General features: G+C 41.7%; 1 protein-coding gene and 1 long non-coding RNA gene across 9 annotated transcripts in view; both read left to right on the top strand.

Annotated features, from left to right (window-relative positions):
• Window positions 1-7,011, top strand: part of LOC147843291 (uncharacterized) — a 7,355-nt gene extending 344 nt beyond the window's left edge. The window contains exons 1-3 of the long non-coding RNA XR_015496629.1: window positions 1-2,099; window positions 2,823-3,865; window positions 4,442-7,011. The exon at window positions 1-2,099 is cut by the window's left edge and continues 344 nt beyond it. This is a non-coding gene — a long non-coding RNA (uncharacterized LOC147843291). The remainder of the gene's footprint in view (window positions 2,100-2,822; window positions 3,866-4,441) is intronic.
• The window catches only part of ppargc1a (peroxisome proliferator-activated receptor gamma, coactivator 1 alpha), a 92,528-nt gene that overhangs the window by 42,117 nt on the left and 35,494 nt on the right, over window positions 1-14,917 (top strand). Inside the window, exons 3-7 of one of the 8 annotated variants that reach the window (XM_087262397.1) lie at window positions 9,648-9,839; window positions 10,556-10,678; window positions 11,359-11,524; window positions 13,352-13,397; window positions 13,574-13,647. In XM_087262397.1, the coding sequence (XP_087118523.1) occupies window positions 9,648-9,839; window positions 10,556-10,678; window positions 11,359-11,524; window positions 13,352-13,397; window positions 13,574-13,647 (601 nt within the window). Of the gene's footprint in view, window positions 1-9,644; window positions 9,840-10,555; window positions 10,679-11,358; window positions 12,527-13,351; window positions 13,398-13,573; window positions 13,648-14,917 lie in introns of all 8 variants that reach the window. The other 7 variants (XM_087262395.1, XM_087262399.1, XM_087262393.1 and 4 more) reach the window with 7 other exon arrangements.

The raw sequence follows: 14,917 nt of genomic DNA, 5'->3' as shown, positions 1-14,917 counted from the left end.
ATGATTGCCGAAATAAGCAGTCAAATTTGATTGGTGCCGGTTGTGGTGTCCAGACAGAGTCAGGGGGGCTGGTGATGTTGTGGGAGGCATGAAAAGTTAATCTTTGCCATACTCCGTCTCTCTGTGATCATTGCCTCTGGAGCAGGCATGCCTCAGCACCCAGCTTGCAGGATCATTTGCGGGGGAAATGAGGTTTGAAATAGCGCTGGTGATTCCACTGGCAGAATCCTATTTTTGAGTATGACATATGACTGCTGTACCGTTTACGTATACTGGGACACAATCTGGTTAGGCTTATGTTGGAATGTTATCTGACTATAATAGTAATTATTAAATGCAAATCTGGATGAGGCGCAGCTCACATAACGCAGCATGTTCCTTGGTTTTATTAGCAGGTGAACTGATAATTAATTTCAATTCATGTTGATTTCTATAGCACTTTTACACTGTAGGTTGTGTCAAAGCGGCTTAACAGAAGTTCTAGTAAATTAAAACTGTCGGTCCAGTTTTAGACTTGAAGTTCAGGTTAGTTCAGTTCAGTGTGGTTTAATTTTCCCTGCTGAAAGTCCAAACACTGTCGAGCAAATCCATCGATGCGCAGCTCCACAAGTCCTAAACCAAGTATGCCAGTGGCGAGGAACAAACGTCACCAATTGACCAAAATGAAGGGAAAAAAAACCTTGAGAGAAATCAGGCATGACCGGATCTCCTCTGGCCAAACTTCTTGTGCAGAGCTGCAGTCTAGGTGCTAGATATTGCTAGATCCAATATATTCTAGACAATGAGAAGCCATATTGTTCTCTCTTTTTTTTTTTTACTTTAAAATAAGGATTTGTCCGGTCGGTATTCTTGAAAAACGTTGCCATTTAAGATGAATCTCAATTTTAAGACAATAGTTCACCTAAAAACAAACATTTTGTCATCAGTTACTCACCACTTCCACTTATTCCAAATCTATCTGGGTTTATTTCTTGTGTTGAACACAAAATAAGATATATTTTAAAGAGTTTTGGATACTAACCCTGCTGAAAAATCCAGCCTAAACCAGCCTAGGCTGGTTGGCTGGTTTTAGCTGGTCGACCAGGCTGGTTTTAGAGGGGTTTTGGCCATATCCAGGCTGGTTTCCAGCCATTTCCAGCCTGGTCTTAGCTGATCAGGCTGGAAAATGACCAGCTAAATCCAGCTAAAACCAGCTTGACCAGCCTGGTTTAAGCTGGGCATAGATGGTTTTGGCTGGCCTCCCAGCCTGGCTAGGCTGGTCAAGCTGGTTTTAGCTGGTCATTCAGTTTCTCTCGCGTACACACACAGCCTACCTCGCGTGTATTCGATCTCTCTCGTGCACACACTCTGCCTCACGTGCATTCGGTCTCTCTGCTTTTGCTTTCCTTTTGTCCAGTCTGGCACCTCGTTCTTCACACGTCTTCTTCACAGTGGTTGGTTGGCATTCACCAATCCCATAATGTGTCACCGCCGTAAACAGGAAGATGTAGGGTAGGCTGCAGCCAAAATTAATAATCTTACCAAGTAACGGACAGAGGCATCATATTGTAGTGATAACGGAATTAATATATTTAAAAAGTAATGTGTTACCGTATTAGATACTGTCAAAAGTAATGCTTTTTAATCATTCACGCATTATTGCCCGACACTGCTAGTAGCCAATGGCTTTTTCTGAATTGATGTTTTTCTGCTGTGGGTACAATTTTCAAGCATTCATCCAGACATCTTCTTTTGTTTTGAACAGTAAAGGGAAACTCTTAAGGGTTTGGAACCACTTCAGGATGACTAGTAAACTCAGAAAGAGTCTCAGAGAGAATAATAAAAGAAAAATACATCAGTCTTAGCTTAATTTTTTCCCCCACCCATTCTAGGTCATTGAATGCGTTCCTTGTGATGGTGCAAGGCCTTCAGTTGTAAAACCCACTCCGAGTAATTGACTTTCCAGGTTTTATTACCAGCAGAGTTTTCCTTTTCCATTACAGTGGAGACGCAAGGCCGCAGACACTCTCAAAATTTACCATCTTTTTTAAAATTCTTTCGTTAACCTGTAGATCTCCAAATGATATCATACATATTTTTCGAACAAAGTTGAAATTAGGGTGTAAAAGAAAAGGACCATGCTACCTGTTATCAGCAGCGATGGCATTTAAATCAAGACTGAAAACACATCTGTTTAGCTGTGCCTTTGCTGAATGAACACTGTGCTACATCTGACAAATCATGCGGTTGAGTCTTTCTTTTCTTTTTCTTTCCTTTATAACCTGTTTTTAATCAGTTTTTTTTCTGTTTTTAATTATATTGATTATTAGTTTTTTTATTTTATTATACTTGTTTCTTTTATTCTTGTTTATGTAAAGCACTTTGAATTGCCACTGTGTATGAAATGTGCTATATAAATAAATTTGCCTTGCCTTGGTAGGCACTGAAGTGACGTTATAAGGGCATTAATGGGAAAAGTATCTCAAACAATACTTTTAACAGTACTGCATTACTCGTTGGTGTAGGTCATAGGTGCTCAATCCTGTTCCTGGAGATCTACCTTCCTGCAGATTTCAGTTGCTACCCATATCAAACACACCTGAACCAATTAATTAGGACCTTGAATGCGTTCCTTGTGATGGTGCAAGGCCTTCGGTTGTAAAACCCACTCCGAGTAATTGACTTTCCAGGTTTTATGACCAGCAGAGTTTTCCTTTTCCATTACAGTGGAGACGCAAGGCCGCAGACACTCTCAAAATTTACCATCTTTTTTAAAATTCTTTCGTTAACCTGTAGATCTCCAAATGATATCATACATATTTTTCGAACAAAGTTGAAATTAGGGCGTAAAAGAAAAGGACCATGCTACCTGTTATCAGCAGCGGTGGCAAGTTATATCTCAGGAACACAATGGCTTAGGTGGAACTCAATAAACGAGTTAAAGCAAGGACGATTTCAAAGACAGCCTGTCTGATAACAAAAGAGCGTATCTGGTAATGAATGACTGGTGAACGCTGGCTTGCCTGTGAAGTACTGGGGAAGGGAGGGGAGCTAGATGGAGTGTGACTGCCGAGCGCTTGCCAGTGTGTTTTATGGCTAATTGAAGCATTTGTGGTAAAACAGCCATGAATGGCACCCTTTAGAATTAGAGCAGGTTAATATATTGTGATCCCACAATTAGCCCACGATTGTTAAGATCTGTTTAATTCGGTGGGGTCCATTAAGCGGAATGGGAAAGGTCCTATCTATTTTTCTTCCCTTCTTACTGAGGCTGTTTCTCTTTGGAGCTTGTCAGAGGCAATCGATGGCTGCGGACAAGGCTCCGGGGGTTGCCAGGCAAATCTGACCATTCTGGCACAGAGTTGGATGTACTTTGCAAGTCTTGGTTGCTCTTTGAATTATGAGTCTGAATGGAGGACAAAGGTTATAGAGCCTGCTTCATAGAATACTGAGAGATAACCGATGTCGTAAGAGGAGAACGGTTTTTGGCAGAACTTTTGATTGCCGTATAAACCCTGGAGAACCCTCTGTCATGCTAGATAAAGTCTGACTGAGAGTTCACACTTATAATGAGTAGTTTTACCATGCTCTGGTTTTTATTTACGTGCACACCGAGTGAAAATCCTCAAATGAATAATAGGTTTTCTCAAACCTATGGGAAGCCATCCCAAAATAACCAGGATTATGATTAGATTGGGGCAGCGCGGTGGCGCAGTGGGTAGCGCTGTCACCTTACAGCAAAAAGTTCATTGGTTCGAGTCCTGGTTGGGTCAGTTGGCATTTCTGTGTGGAGTTTGCATGTTCTTTCTGTGTTCGCGTTGGTTTCCTCTGGGTGCTCCGGTTTCCTTAACAAGTCCAAAGACAAGCACTATAGGTGAATTCAAGAGTTCACACTTAGCTGATGATTTACAAAGCTTATTTGGCATGCTGTCCCGGGAGAGAGCCCCGAGCTCAAGGGCTCCTCGAGCCCGGGGCTTCCTCCCGTTGGCAGAGCAAGAAGGGAGCCCGAGCTCGGTGGATCTCAGAACTCCCCTGCCGCTGTAGCTAAGGGAACGTAAGGGATTAGACAAGCTTGATTGTTATGCATGTTGAATGTCTTTGGATGGTGGGAGGAAACCGGAGAACCCGGGGAAAACCCACGCGGACACGGGGAGAACATACAAACTCCCCACAGAAACACCCACCGGTCCTATGGAACTAGGGCCGGCAGTATTCTTGCTGTGTGGCTCGCAGTGCTAACCACTGGACCGCCGTGCCGCCCAATCACAGGTAAAGGAGGAGAATAGGGGAGGAGGGGGGTTTCTTCCAAACGAAGATAAAGTGAACTGAAAACTGAGGCTATTTATAGTGGCTTAGGGCTCATATGATTGGAAGATTAGTGATTAGCAAATGCGAGACCGGCCGTGATAAATCATAAGCACGTGATCCTCTCGAAATTAGTTTATGAATAAACTTCACTTAGGTGAGCTAATTTGTCTATAATGTATGTGTATATCCTAGTCTTCCAGGTTGCAAGTTGAGCATTGGGCTGCCGACCCACCTCGTAAAAATTACATGCTACGAAACACCAACATTGTGCGGCTAAATATCAGCGCTGATATAAAAAACGGCCCTGAAAGTAAGTACAGTTGAAACCAGAAGTTTACATACACTCTAAAAAAAGGAATATAACCATTTAAAAAAATGGCCAGAATAATGAGAGATTTTTTTATTATTATTAATTTCTAGACAATCAAAGGTTCACACACATTTCTTTGGTATTTTTTTAGCTTTGCTTTGAAAAACAATTTGTAAACTTTGGTCAAATTTTGGGTATCCTTCCACAAGCTTCTCACAATAGTTTGAAGGAATTTTTGCCCATTCCTCCTAACAGAATTGATGTAACTGTGTCAGATTTGTTGGCTGTATTGCTCAAACAAGTGTTTTCAACTCTGCCCACAAATTTTCTATAGGATTGAGGTCAGGGCTTTGTGATGGCCACTCCAAAACATTAACTCTGTTGTCCTTAAAGCAGATTATAACTAATTTGGCAGAATGCTTAGGGTCAAGGTCTGTTTGGAAGACCCATTTGTGGACAAGTTTTAATTTCCTGGCTGATGTCTTGAGATGTTGCTTCAGTATTTCTACATACTGCTCTTTCCTCATGATGCCATCTATGCTGTGAAGTGGACCAGTCCCTCCTGCAGCAAAACAGCCCCACAACATGATACTGCCACCCCCATACTTTCAGTTAGGATGGTGTTCCTAGGCTTGTAAGCTTCCTCTTTGCCCTCCAAATGTAGCCTATGGCCAAATAGTTCAATCTTAGTTTCATCAAAGCACAGGACATGTCTCCAATATTAGTCTTTTCCCCAGTGTAATTTAGCAAATTGTAATCTGCCTTTTTTGTTGATTCTGGCTTGTTGGTTTTCCCATGTTGTAACACAAGGAAGCAGTGTGTTTGAGGGTTTCCTTAAATACTATTCTACAGCTGTGCCTCCAATTAATTCAAATGTTGTCAATAAGCCAATCAGAAACTTCCAAAACCTTGACATCATCATCTGAGCTTTTCCAGAGGCAGAATAATCTTATTGGATGTAAACTTGACTTTCAAGAACAGTTATAACAATTTCTAAAAAAATATCTCTCTCATTATTCTGCTATTAGGCAGAACAGATTCAAATGCGATAATCCTAACTTGCCTAAAAGAGAAAAAGTTTAGTCACATTAACATCTGACTTTTTAAAATGGTTATGTGCCTTTTTATACAGCGTATGTAAACTTCTGCTTTCAACTGTAAGTAGGTATGATTAGCCTGATGTATATGCTCAGCATTTCACAGTCTGCCTGAGTTTTTTTATGAAGTTGCCGTAGACAAATTGTAGGAAGACAGCAAAAGCGTATTTCATAGATTGGATGATATATTAGATATTATTAGCCAACCATTAAACAACAGACTAAGTCACAGGCTATGACTTCTCTCTGGTGGTTTTACGTCAGAGATCAGGTGCCCTGCGAATGTTTTGTTATCTCGTGGAAATGTGTGCTGTTATCAATTCCAATACAGAATTAGAAAACATGTCCCAAGGAGGGCATTATGAACTCAATGCAACCAGGCTTAGCATTTTCCTCCCTGCCAGTGTCTAATCAAACGTTGGCTCTATCAGTAGTAAAATCTCTTAAATAGAGTGAGATAAGTAAAACGGCCCTGTTTTGATGTCTCAAAAGCAGCTCCCGTGAGCATAGGGACATGCTGGTGTGTAATCGTGGGAAACTATTAATAGAAAAGGGATCAAATGGGGTGATCGCTGCACATGGGACTGGAGGCTAAGCAATGCAACACTTCTATCTAAAGAGGACAGTCCCCCTGCAGCCACCTCGATCATGCCCGAACGCTATCAGCAAGCGATACTAATCCTGTGGTGTGCATAAAAGGATTTGTTCTTGTTGGCCTGCATGCGCCACGTCCCCCAGCAATTTTTGGTGTTTATCTTCTGCAATTGCTAAGTCCCGTGGGTTTTGGTGCTGGAACTTCCAGTGCCTGCGACTTTTCCATTGCCACCACACTAGAGATACTGCCCCTCTTGCGCTACCATCTGAGGCAGAGCCAGAGATGGCAACATCAGAGACTGGAAGCAGCGTTTAGCGTTTAGCATTTGACTCTGTAATCACACTTCATAGGCTCAAAAAATATTTCAGTTCACAATAAGCCGCCTTATCCGTGAATTGCCAGCTTGAATTTTGTTGATGAGCCATTAGAGACCTCTGAGTTAGGGATCGGAAGGACTGAACTTCCCCTTTTATTGTTTCTTACCTCTTTGCCGCTACTTCTCTGGGTAGTTGCTGTTTGTCAGCTCGGTTAATGGGTTTCTTAGGGGAGATATTATTTTGGTCCAGTAAGCTGCATGTTTAATGTATGACTGACAGTGCTGACTCATGTGGCTTAAGCAATTTGTAGTTGAAAGAGATTTTGTAGTGGAACGAAATAAAAAAATAAAGGATATGCTGCAAAAAAAAAACTTAGTGATTATGAAGCACTGCTCCACCCAGTGTAAAAACAGACAAAATCGACTCCAGAGCAAGGGTATAATAGTTTGGGATTTTTCATTAGTTTTAGTTTCTATTTCGTTTTGACTTTTTTTGTTCACAAATTCTTTAGTTTTAATTACTTTTTAGAGGGAGATTTACTAGTTTTTATTAGTTTGACCTAGTTTTAGCTTAGTTTTTATTAGTTTCAGTTAAGGGTGTGTCACGATACTCCAAATCCTCGATTCGATTACATTTTCGATTCTAAAGTCACGGTTCGATTCGATTTGATTATGAATAATTGATATATTAATAACGAATTAATTATTTGTAGCCTACCGTTTAAACTACCTGACCTGCATGGTCTTTGTTTTACCCATAAACAAATCATACAGTTAATAAATAAAGGTAAGTTACACACATAATTACCACCTGTCAATCACTTTTTCTGCGGGACTCGTGAATAGGCAGTGATCTGTGTCGTTATAATGGCGCCTGTAAAAAAGGCGCACAACCAATAGGAACCAGATAACAGTATCTGAAGTGTTTTCTAAAATGACTAAGTACAAGTGTGTGAAAGATTGAAGCAGTCTACTGACCCTCTGACTGCCTGGACCCGCTGTCTCGAGCGCATGACAGTGTATGTGCGTCTGTATGTGTGTGTCTGTGTGTGAATGAGTTTGTGTGGTTACGTGATGTGCGTTTTCAGCGGTAGTGAGGAAGAAGGGCGGCTCAGAAATGCTACACGCCACTGTGGATGTCGATCATCGTTGTCGTTCTAAAATATCATTCAAAAACAAAGACACATTAGTGTAAACAGGGCCTGCGTGTGTATTTTTCGCGAGCGGATTTGCAACGGGGGCGGGGCGGAGCATCGCAATGCGCCCATCGTCTACTGGCCCAACCCTAATACTTACATAGCAGAGCTTGCAAACTGTGTTTATTTTTTAATGTTTACAACTCGAACGTTAGCAACATAACTCATTGGAAATCCAAAATACTTCCACACCGGCGACTTCATTGAAAGAGGAGAGGGTTTAAGCTCAGTTAACGGGTCTCCTGCGTCTGCAGTTTAACAAGAACTTCATAAAGGTGTTTTTTCCCGCTTGGCAAGCCAAGCTGACGTGACATGGGGCGTGGCAGCATCGACGATTCGATTTTTTGATTGCATAATCGAAATTGAGCATAAATTTTGATCGATTTCGATTTAAAATCGAAATCGTGACACCCTTAGTTTTTAGTATAGTTTTAGTTTTATTTTTAAATAAGGATATTTGTTAGATGCAAGATTCAAAGTCAATAGAATAAATATTGTATAATAAAAACTCAGCCGTACATTTTTTGAAACCTGTATTGATGAACACTATCATCTACCAATACCATCTACCCATCCTCAAACTCAAATGCAACTGTCCACAAGATAGCAGCCTTAAGTATAATATGAGATAAGTATAATATGAGATTAGATACACAGTAGTGACGGGAAGTTCAGATATTTACCGCGGATGTTTGGACTCAACATACCAAAATTATGTAGTCAGCAATAGTAATTTCAGTCAGTTAAAACATCACCATGGCATGATCTGTAAAATGTCTTACAGTACAGTTTTGCAACCCAACTGAAGCATGATTCACTTATTTAAATTCCATTACGACTTTCTGTTATCAAATAAATTTATGTTTTCACCTGATCCTCTCATTTAAGCCCTCGGTTTACCCGTGCTGCTGTTGTTTAAGTTTAGTTCAGAGGCAGTGGCGCAGTAGGTAGTGCTGTCGCCTCACAGCAAGAAGGTCGCTGGGTCGCTGGTTAGAACCTCGGTTCAGTTGGCGTTTCTGTGTGGAGTTTGCATGTTCTCCCTGCCTTCGCGTAGGTTTCCTCCGGGTGCTCCGGTTTGCCCCACAGTCCAAAGACATGCGGTACAGGTGAATTGGGTAGGCTAAATTGTCCGTAGTGTGTGAATGTGTGTGTGGATGTTTCCCAGAAATGGTTTGCGGCTGCGTAAAAACTTCCTGGATAAGTTGTTGGTTCATTCCGCTGTGGCGACCCCGGATTAATAAAGGGACTAAGCCGACAAGAAAATGAATAAATGAGAGCAGGCTGTCATGTACTGTCTGTGTTTGGTTCACTGAATCACGCATGCACAGTATTATTGGATTACCGCTTCTCAATTTTATCTCAGTGTAACGTTACTGTTCTAATAACTGAATGAGAGTATATTTCAAGTCAGAGGGGGATGTTGAGCATGTTAAAACATACGTAGTTTGTGGATAAGTGCTTACTGGAGATGCGAATCGTTTCAAATGATTCAGTTCGTTTTGGTGAACTAGTTCAACCGGTTTACTTAAAAGATCCGATTAAAAATATTTGATCGCGATCGAGATACAGAAATAAAACCAATTATTGGGAAGGAGGCTTTTGCTATTATTTTAGTTCGTTTCAGTTAGTATTGTATGTTCACAATACAGCTTCAGTTAGTTCTAGTTTAAAGAAAAAACTGTTTTTTATTTTTATTTAAATTAACGACAATTATTTAAAATTTTAGTTTTCGTTTTCTCGTTCGTTTTCGTTAACTATAATAACCTTGCTCCAGAGTAAAATGTCCTATTTTCTCCCCCTCTTCTTTCTTCCCCCCCCCACCCTTTTCATTTCACCCCTTAAGAAGATAGATGAGGAAAATGAGGCCAACTTGCTGGCAGTGCTCACAGAAACCCTGGACAGTATCCCAGTGGATGAAGACGGGTTGCCTTCGTTCGAAGCCCTGGCAGATGGGGACGTGACCAATGCCAGTGATCAGAGCTGTCCTTCTACCCCTGACGGCTCGCCACGCACCCCAGAGCCAGAGGAGCCTTCCCTGGTAAGAGACTCTCCCTTAGTGTTTCCCTTTTGCCCAATCCTATTTGGGCATGAAGCATGGCCCTCTCATTTTATTTCCTCGCTCTTCCCCAGTCCCACTGTGTTTCACTTTCCCAGACTCCCTCTGTCTGGTCTACACTAGCACCAGATAAGGAGATGCTGCAGACCTGTCACCAAAAATGGGTACAGACTCGCCAGACAGTGGCAGCCTCCTTTTGATGTCTGTGCAAAAAACATAGGCACAGCGCTGTTGAAACAGCAAATCAAAGTAGACCAGTGTTCCTGAGGTGTTAATTGCACTGTTCATTACTGTAAAAAGGGAACACATGCAAGGCTGTCAAGCTGAAGTAACAAAAAAATATGCAATTTGATCAAGGAGACTATGCTCGCTAATAAAACAGCAACAATTGAAATATATAAATAGACATTTACATTGTAAAACATGCTAAATCAATTGGCTTATCAGCTTACAAAGAGAATCCTTGGCATTTCAAGAGACCATACCCGCATAATGCTAACAACAGCAAGGTCATGGGTTTGATTCCCAGGATATTCATGAACTGGTACTACTATAATTTAGATGAAATGTAAGTCACTTTGGATGCAAGCTTCTGCCAAATGCATAAATGTATTGCAAATATTGTTTGGAGTTCTTTGCGTGTTATTTTAAATTCATGCCTGTAATCCCTATGATCTGTTTCATCGCTCTGTTTGTAGCTGAAGAAGCTCCTCCTGGCCCCTGCTAACTCCCAGCTCAGCTATAATCAATACCCAGGTGGCAAGGCACAGAACCATGCAGCCAGCAACCAACGGATCAGACCAGCACCTGCTGTTGCCAAGGTAGCTGCTCACCGCACTTCTTGCATCAAAGGCCTGGTGTGTGAGCTCATCTGCTTGTTCCATGTCATTTTACCTTTCGTATAAATTATACAAGTAGTCTGCTCACTCTGGGGAACTAAAGCTTGATTAAGTTGTATCTGTTATGGAGGTGTTGTGGCTGTCTTGCCTTACCCTTGATGACTTTCAGAAGATCTTCCATCTCATTTCCATGAACAATGCTGAGGTGTCTTGATTGAGATTGAAGCAATGTTTTGGTGCAATGGTTTATTACAGCCAAGTCATGTTGTAAGCCAAATGAAAAATGAGTAGATTTTGAGGCAAACATCATGTGTGATTCTCTTCCCTTCACACAAACACACTCATGCACATGCGCAGCTCTCTTTGAGGAGTTAATTTTCCATAATGACTTTGACTCCTCTGTTTCTGGAGCTCTGCACATGGCAGGGTCCCAGAGGACACCGCTGGCTCCTCCTGCTGCCTGCGTGCAGATCTTCCTGGAGCCGTCCCAAGACCTCGTAATTAAGATGATGGGCAAAGCACACTTACGTTGCCTTTTGGGAGACTAAACCAGCTCTGCGTTAACCCGCTGTTCTATTCATCCTATGTTACCTGTGTCCCATGGTACATTCCATGCTCATTCCTCACTCTTTCTGTATGTCTCTCTGATTCTTGTTCTTTAGACAGAAAACCCCTGGAACAGCAAACCACGAGGGGCCTGTCCCAACCGGTCCATGAGACGTCCCTGCACTGAGCTGCTCAAGTACCTCACCTCTAGCGACGAGGCCTTCCAGACCAAAGCCGGTGAAGCCAAGAGCACCTGGACAGGTTGCGGCAAGGACAGGGGAGGTGCTTGCATCTCATCCTGCTCGTCTTCTTCCTCTCCATCGTCCTCGTCCACCTCCTCGTTCTCCTCCCTGTCGTCCTGCTCGTCTTCCACCGCCTCCAAAAAGAAGACGTCCTCTGCCTCCCCATCATCACAGCAGCAGCAGCTGGCAGTGCAGGCCCAGCGAGGTGAGAGCCAGGCAGCCAGCACGTGTAGTGTGGCTGGTGAGGGGGCGGGGAAGTGGCGGCGGTGTACACAAGGGGAGCAGTCCGCCCCCATTGCACTGTCCCACGGAGGCGGCTGTGGCCATGCTTGCTCCGGCGAAGAGAGGAGGCCACCAGGCCTTCACCCAGGTGCTGACCCAAGCAGCTTGGCCGCTGCCCGCTTTATTAGGTACATGCACTCTTACTCTCTCCCGCCTAGAGAGACGGGTCATGCAGGCAGCTGTGGTCATTGCCTTGAGGCGGGCGGCGTAGCTGAGGCTGGCCATGCTAATAGGCACATCACGGTGACCATTAGGAAAAGGAGGCAAGAGCTAGAGCACCCCATGCTCAGTCAGCTGCTCACCTCCAGGCCCAGACCGGCCCGTTACCGGGCTCACCTGCACTTACCCAGTGTCCCCCAGAATAAAAGGCAAGATCTACTTGACAAGACTCCTAGAGTCCAAGAGAGCCCTGGACACTTAAAACAAGCTAGCTGTGAGCAACCTAGAATAACACCAAGCTCATATGAGCAAACATTTAGTATGGGCGACCAGAGTAATCTTGAGTGTTCATCAGAGCTTAAATTAGATCTAGAGAGCTGGTTAAGCATGCCAGAACAGGTGACAGGAAGCGGCTTGCATGATCTGGTGGGCCATGCCGGGGAGGATGTTTTTGATGATGTCATAGGCAGCCCCATGTCATTCTCACAGGGCCTGCCAAGCCCATTGTTCCCAGACTCTTTAGTTCCAGAGCGCACACCCTCCGACTCACAAAAGCAGGCACTCTGCAAGCACCTTGATGACCAAGTCCCACCAATGTTAGGTAATCATTGCTGCATCCCTGCCCTCTCTCCTTTGCCTCTCCTCCTTTAACTGCTTCCCCGTTTGACCACACACTAACCCCAGCGCTAACTCAAACCTAACATTTACTTGAGAGCAAAACCAAAAGCAGCCAGCCGCACCATTCGCTCCAAATGGTCAACCCCTGAATTGGCACAAACCTTAATCTGTAGATGAATTCTAAATGAAAGATGGGGAACGCCTGTGTAACACTTTGAACTATCACGTCGCCCAATTTCAAACTCAGATCTGTGCTGAAAAGCTTCTTTCTCGGGCTGCAATAATATAGCTGTCTAACAGAGAGATACTCCCTAGCTGCAGTTGGAGACGGTCGCAGCCTCAGGCAACTGCACACGCTTCCTTGACTCTTCTTTCTTCCTCTGCTTTGGTTTCAATTGCATGCGAAATTTCTTCTTGTTAGAGTTCATTTTAGCTATACGAAACATTTGTGCCATTCTTTTTCATGTCATAGTCTGTTTTACATTTTCTGCTCATTTCGACTGTTGGAATGTGGTGGACCTTGTATGATGGGCTGGGAAACTGAACACATGCCATCACTTCATCCTGCCTCACTAAGTATGCAGTCAGATAAAGACAAAAACTATGGGGTCAAGTTAGCACAACTATTGGTTTTTCCCAAAATGTATGGCTGGAGAGGCCTCTAGCCTTTCAGAGCAGGGTTGGATTTGCAACACCATTGCTGTCACTGATTGAGTCGTAGAGATTTAGTTGTAGATGTGGACCTGAAATATTTTGGGTACAGTGTGAACTAGTAAATTAATTACACATGCTCCTTTGTGTTCTGCAGCCAAACCAACCATCTTGCCACTTCCTTTGACCCCAGAGTCTCCAAAGTAAGTGAGAGAGTTTTTACACAACTTTTGTAGAGCAGACAAAGTCTAAACTCAAAAAAAAAAGGAAAAATGATGAGGCATTTTGTTAATTTCATTTCCATTTGTAAGCTCACACAAACATGTTCAGCACTCCTACCCTGTTCTCATATCTGTTTTTCCCCTCCTCTGTGTTGCAGTGACCACAAGGGATCTCCGTTTGAGAACAAAACCATTGAACGCACACTGAGTGTGGAGATCTGTGGAACCCCAGGTAAACAAACATGGGTTTTGCTCAAAAACAATTCTACAAAAGATGAAAATTCAGTCTCTTCAAAACGAAATCCTGCTGTTGTCTGATTGTTAATCTAAAATTTCTTGCGGTTCTTTTCTTTTTTTTTTATCATTTACTTGTAAAGATAAGATTTCTTTGGCAAAGGGCAAGGTCTTCAACGAGACTACTTTGATAGTTTCATTAAAGCGAAAGGTTCAAGGTGAACTGATGGAACATGGTCAGAATTTTACACAGTCCTGCATTGATTACTTTTTCCATTCCTCGGGTGATTTATTGGAAAGTTTCACTCTTCCCCTTTGAAGAGTTAATATTCTCTCTTTCTCATTTAAAGTCTAATGCCTTTTGACTGGGCAGTTTGCTGCTTCAATACATCAGAGATAAATTGTTGTGGCATTATTATTGTTTTAATTGCTTCTGCTAAGCAATTTGGTTTTGCCGATATAATCTGCATCGTTTTTCAGTCAGTCTGGCAATTTGATTAGGGACATTAAGGTAATTTCCTATTTTTCTAGTTATGAGAAGGGCCACTTTGTGAAATTGAGCCTTCATTTTCACTATATATATATATATATATATATATATATATATATATATATATATATATATATATATATATATATATTAGCCCCCCTGTTTATTTTTTCCCCGATTTCTGTTTCATGGAGAAAAGATTATTTTAACAAATTTCTAAACATAAAAGTTTCAATAACAGTTTCTATACAGCTTAAAGTGACATTTAAAGGCTTAACTAGGTCAATTAGGTAAACTAGGCAGGTTAGGGCAATTAGGCAAGTTATTGTATAACGGTGGTTTGTTCTGTAGACTATCGAAAAGAAAAGTAGCCTAAAGGGGCTAATAATTTTGTCCTTAAAATTGTGTTTAAAAAAATTAAACTGCTTTTATTCTAGTTGAAATAAAACAATTAAGACTTTCTCCAGAAGAAAAAAATATTATCAAACATACTGTGAAAATTTCCTTGCTCTGTTAAACATAATTTGGCAAATATTTTTAAAAAAATCAAAGGGGGCCTAATAATTCTGACGTCAATTTTATATATATATATATATATATATATATATATATATATATATATATATATATATATATATATATATATATATATATATATATATATATATGTGTGTATGTATGTATGTATGTATGTGTGTGTGTGTGTGTGTGTGTGTGTGTGTGTATATATATATATATATATATATATATATATATATACATATATATATATATATAT

Source organism: Danio rerio, chromosome 7, assembly GCF_052040795.2.
Source record: "Danio rerio strain M-AB ecotype USA chromosome 7, GRCz13ab, whole genome shotgun sequence".
Classification (NCBI taxonomy): domain Eukaryota; kingdom Metazoa; phylum Chordata; class Actinopteri; order Cypriniformes; family Danionidae; genus Danio; species Danio rerio.
Note: the sequence above shows the minus strand (reverse complement) of the source record. Positions and strands in the feature narration are given on the sequence as shown.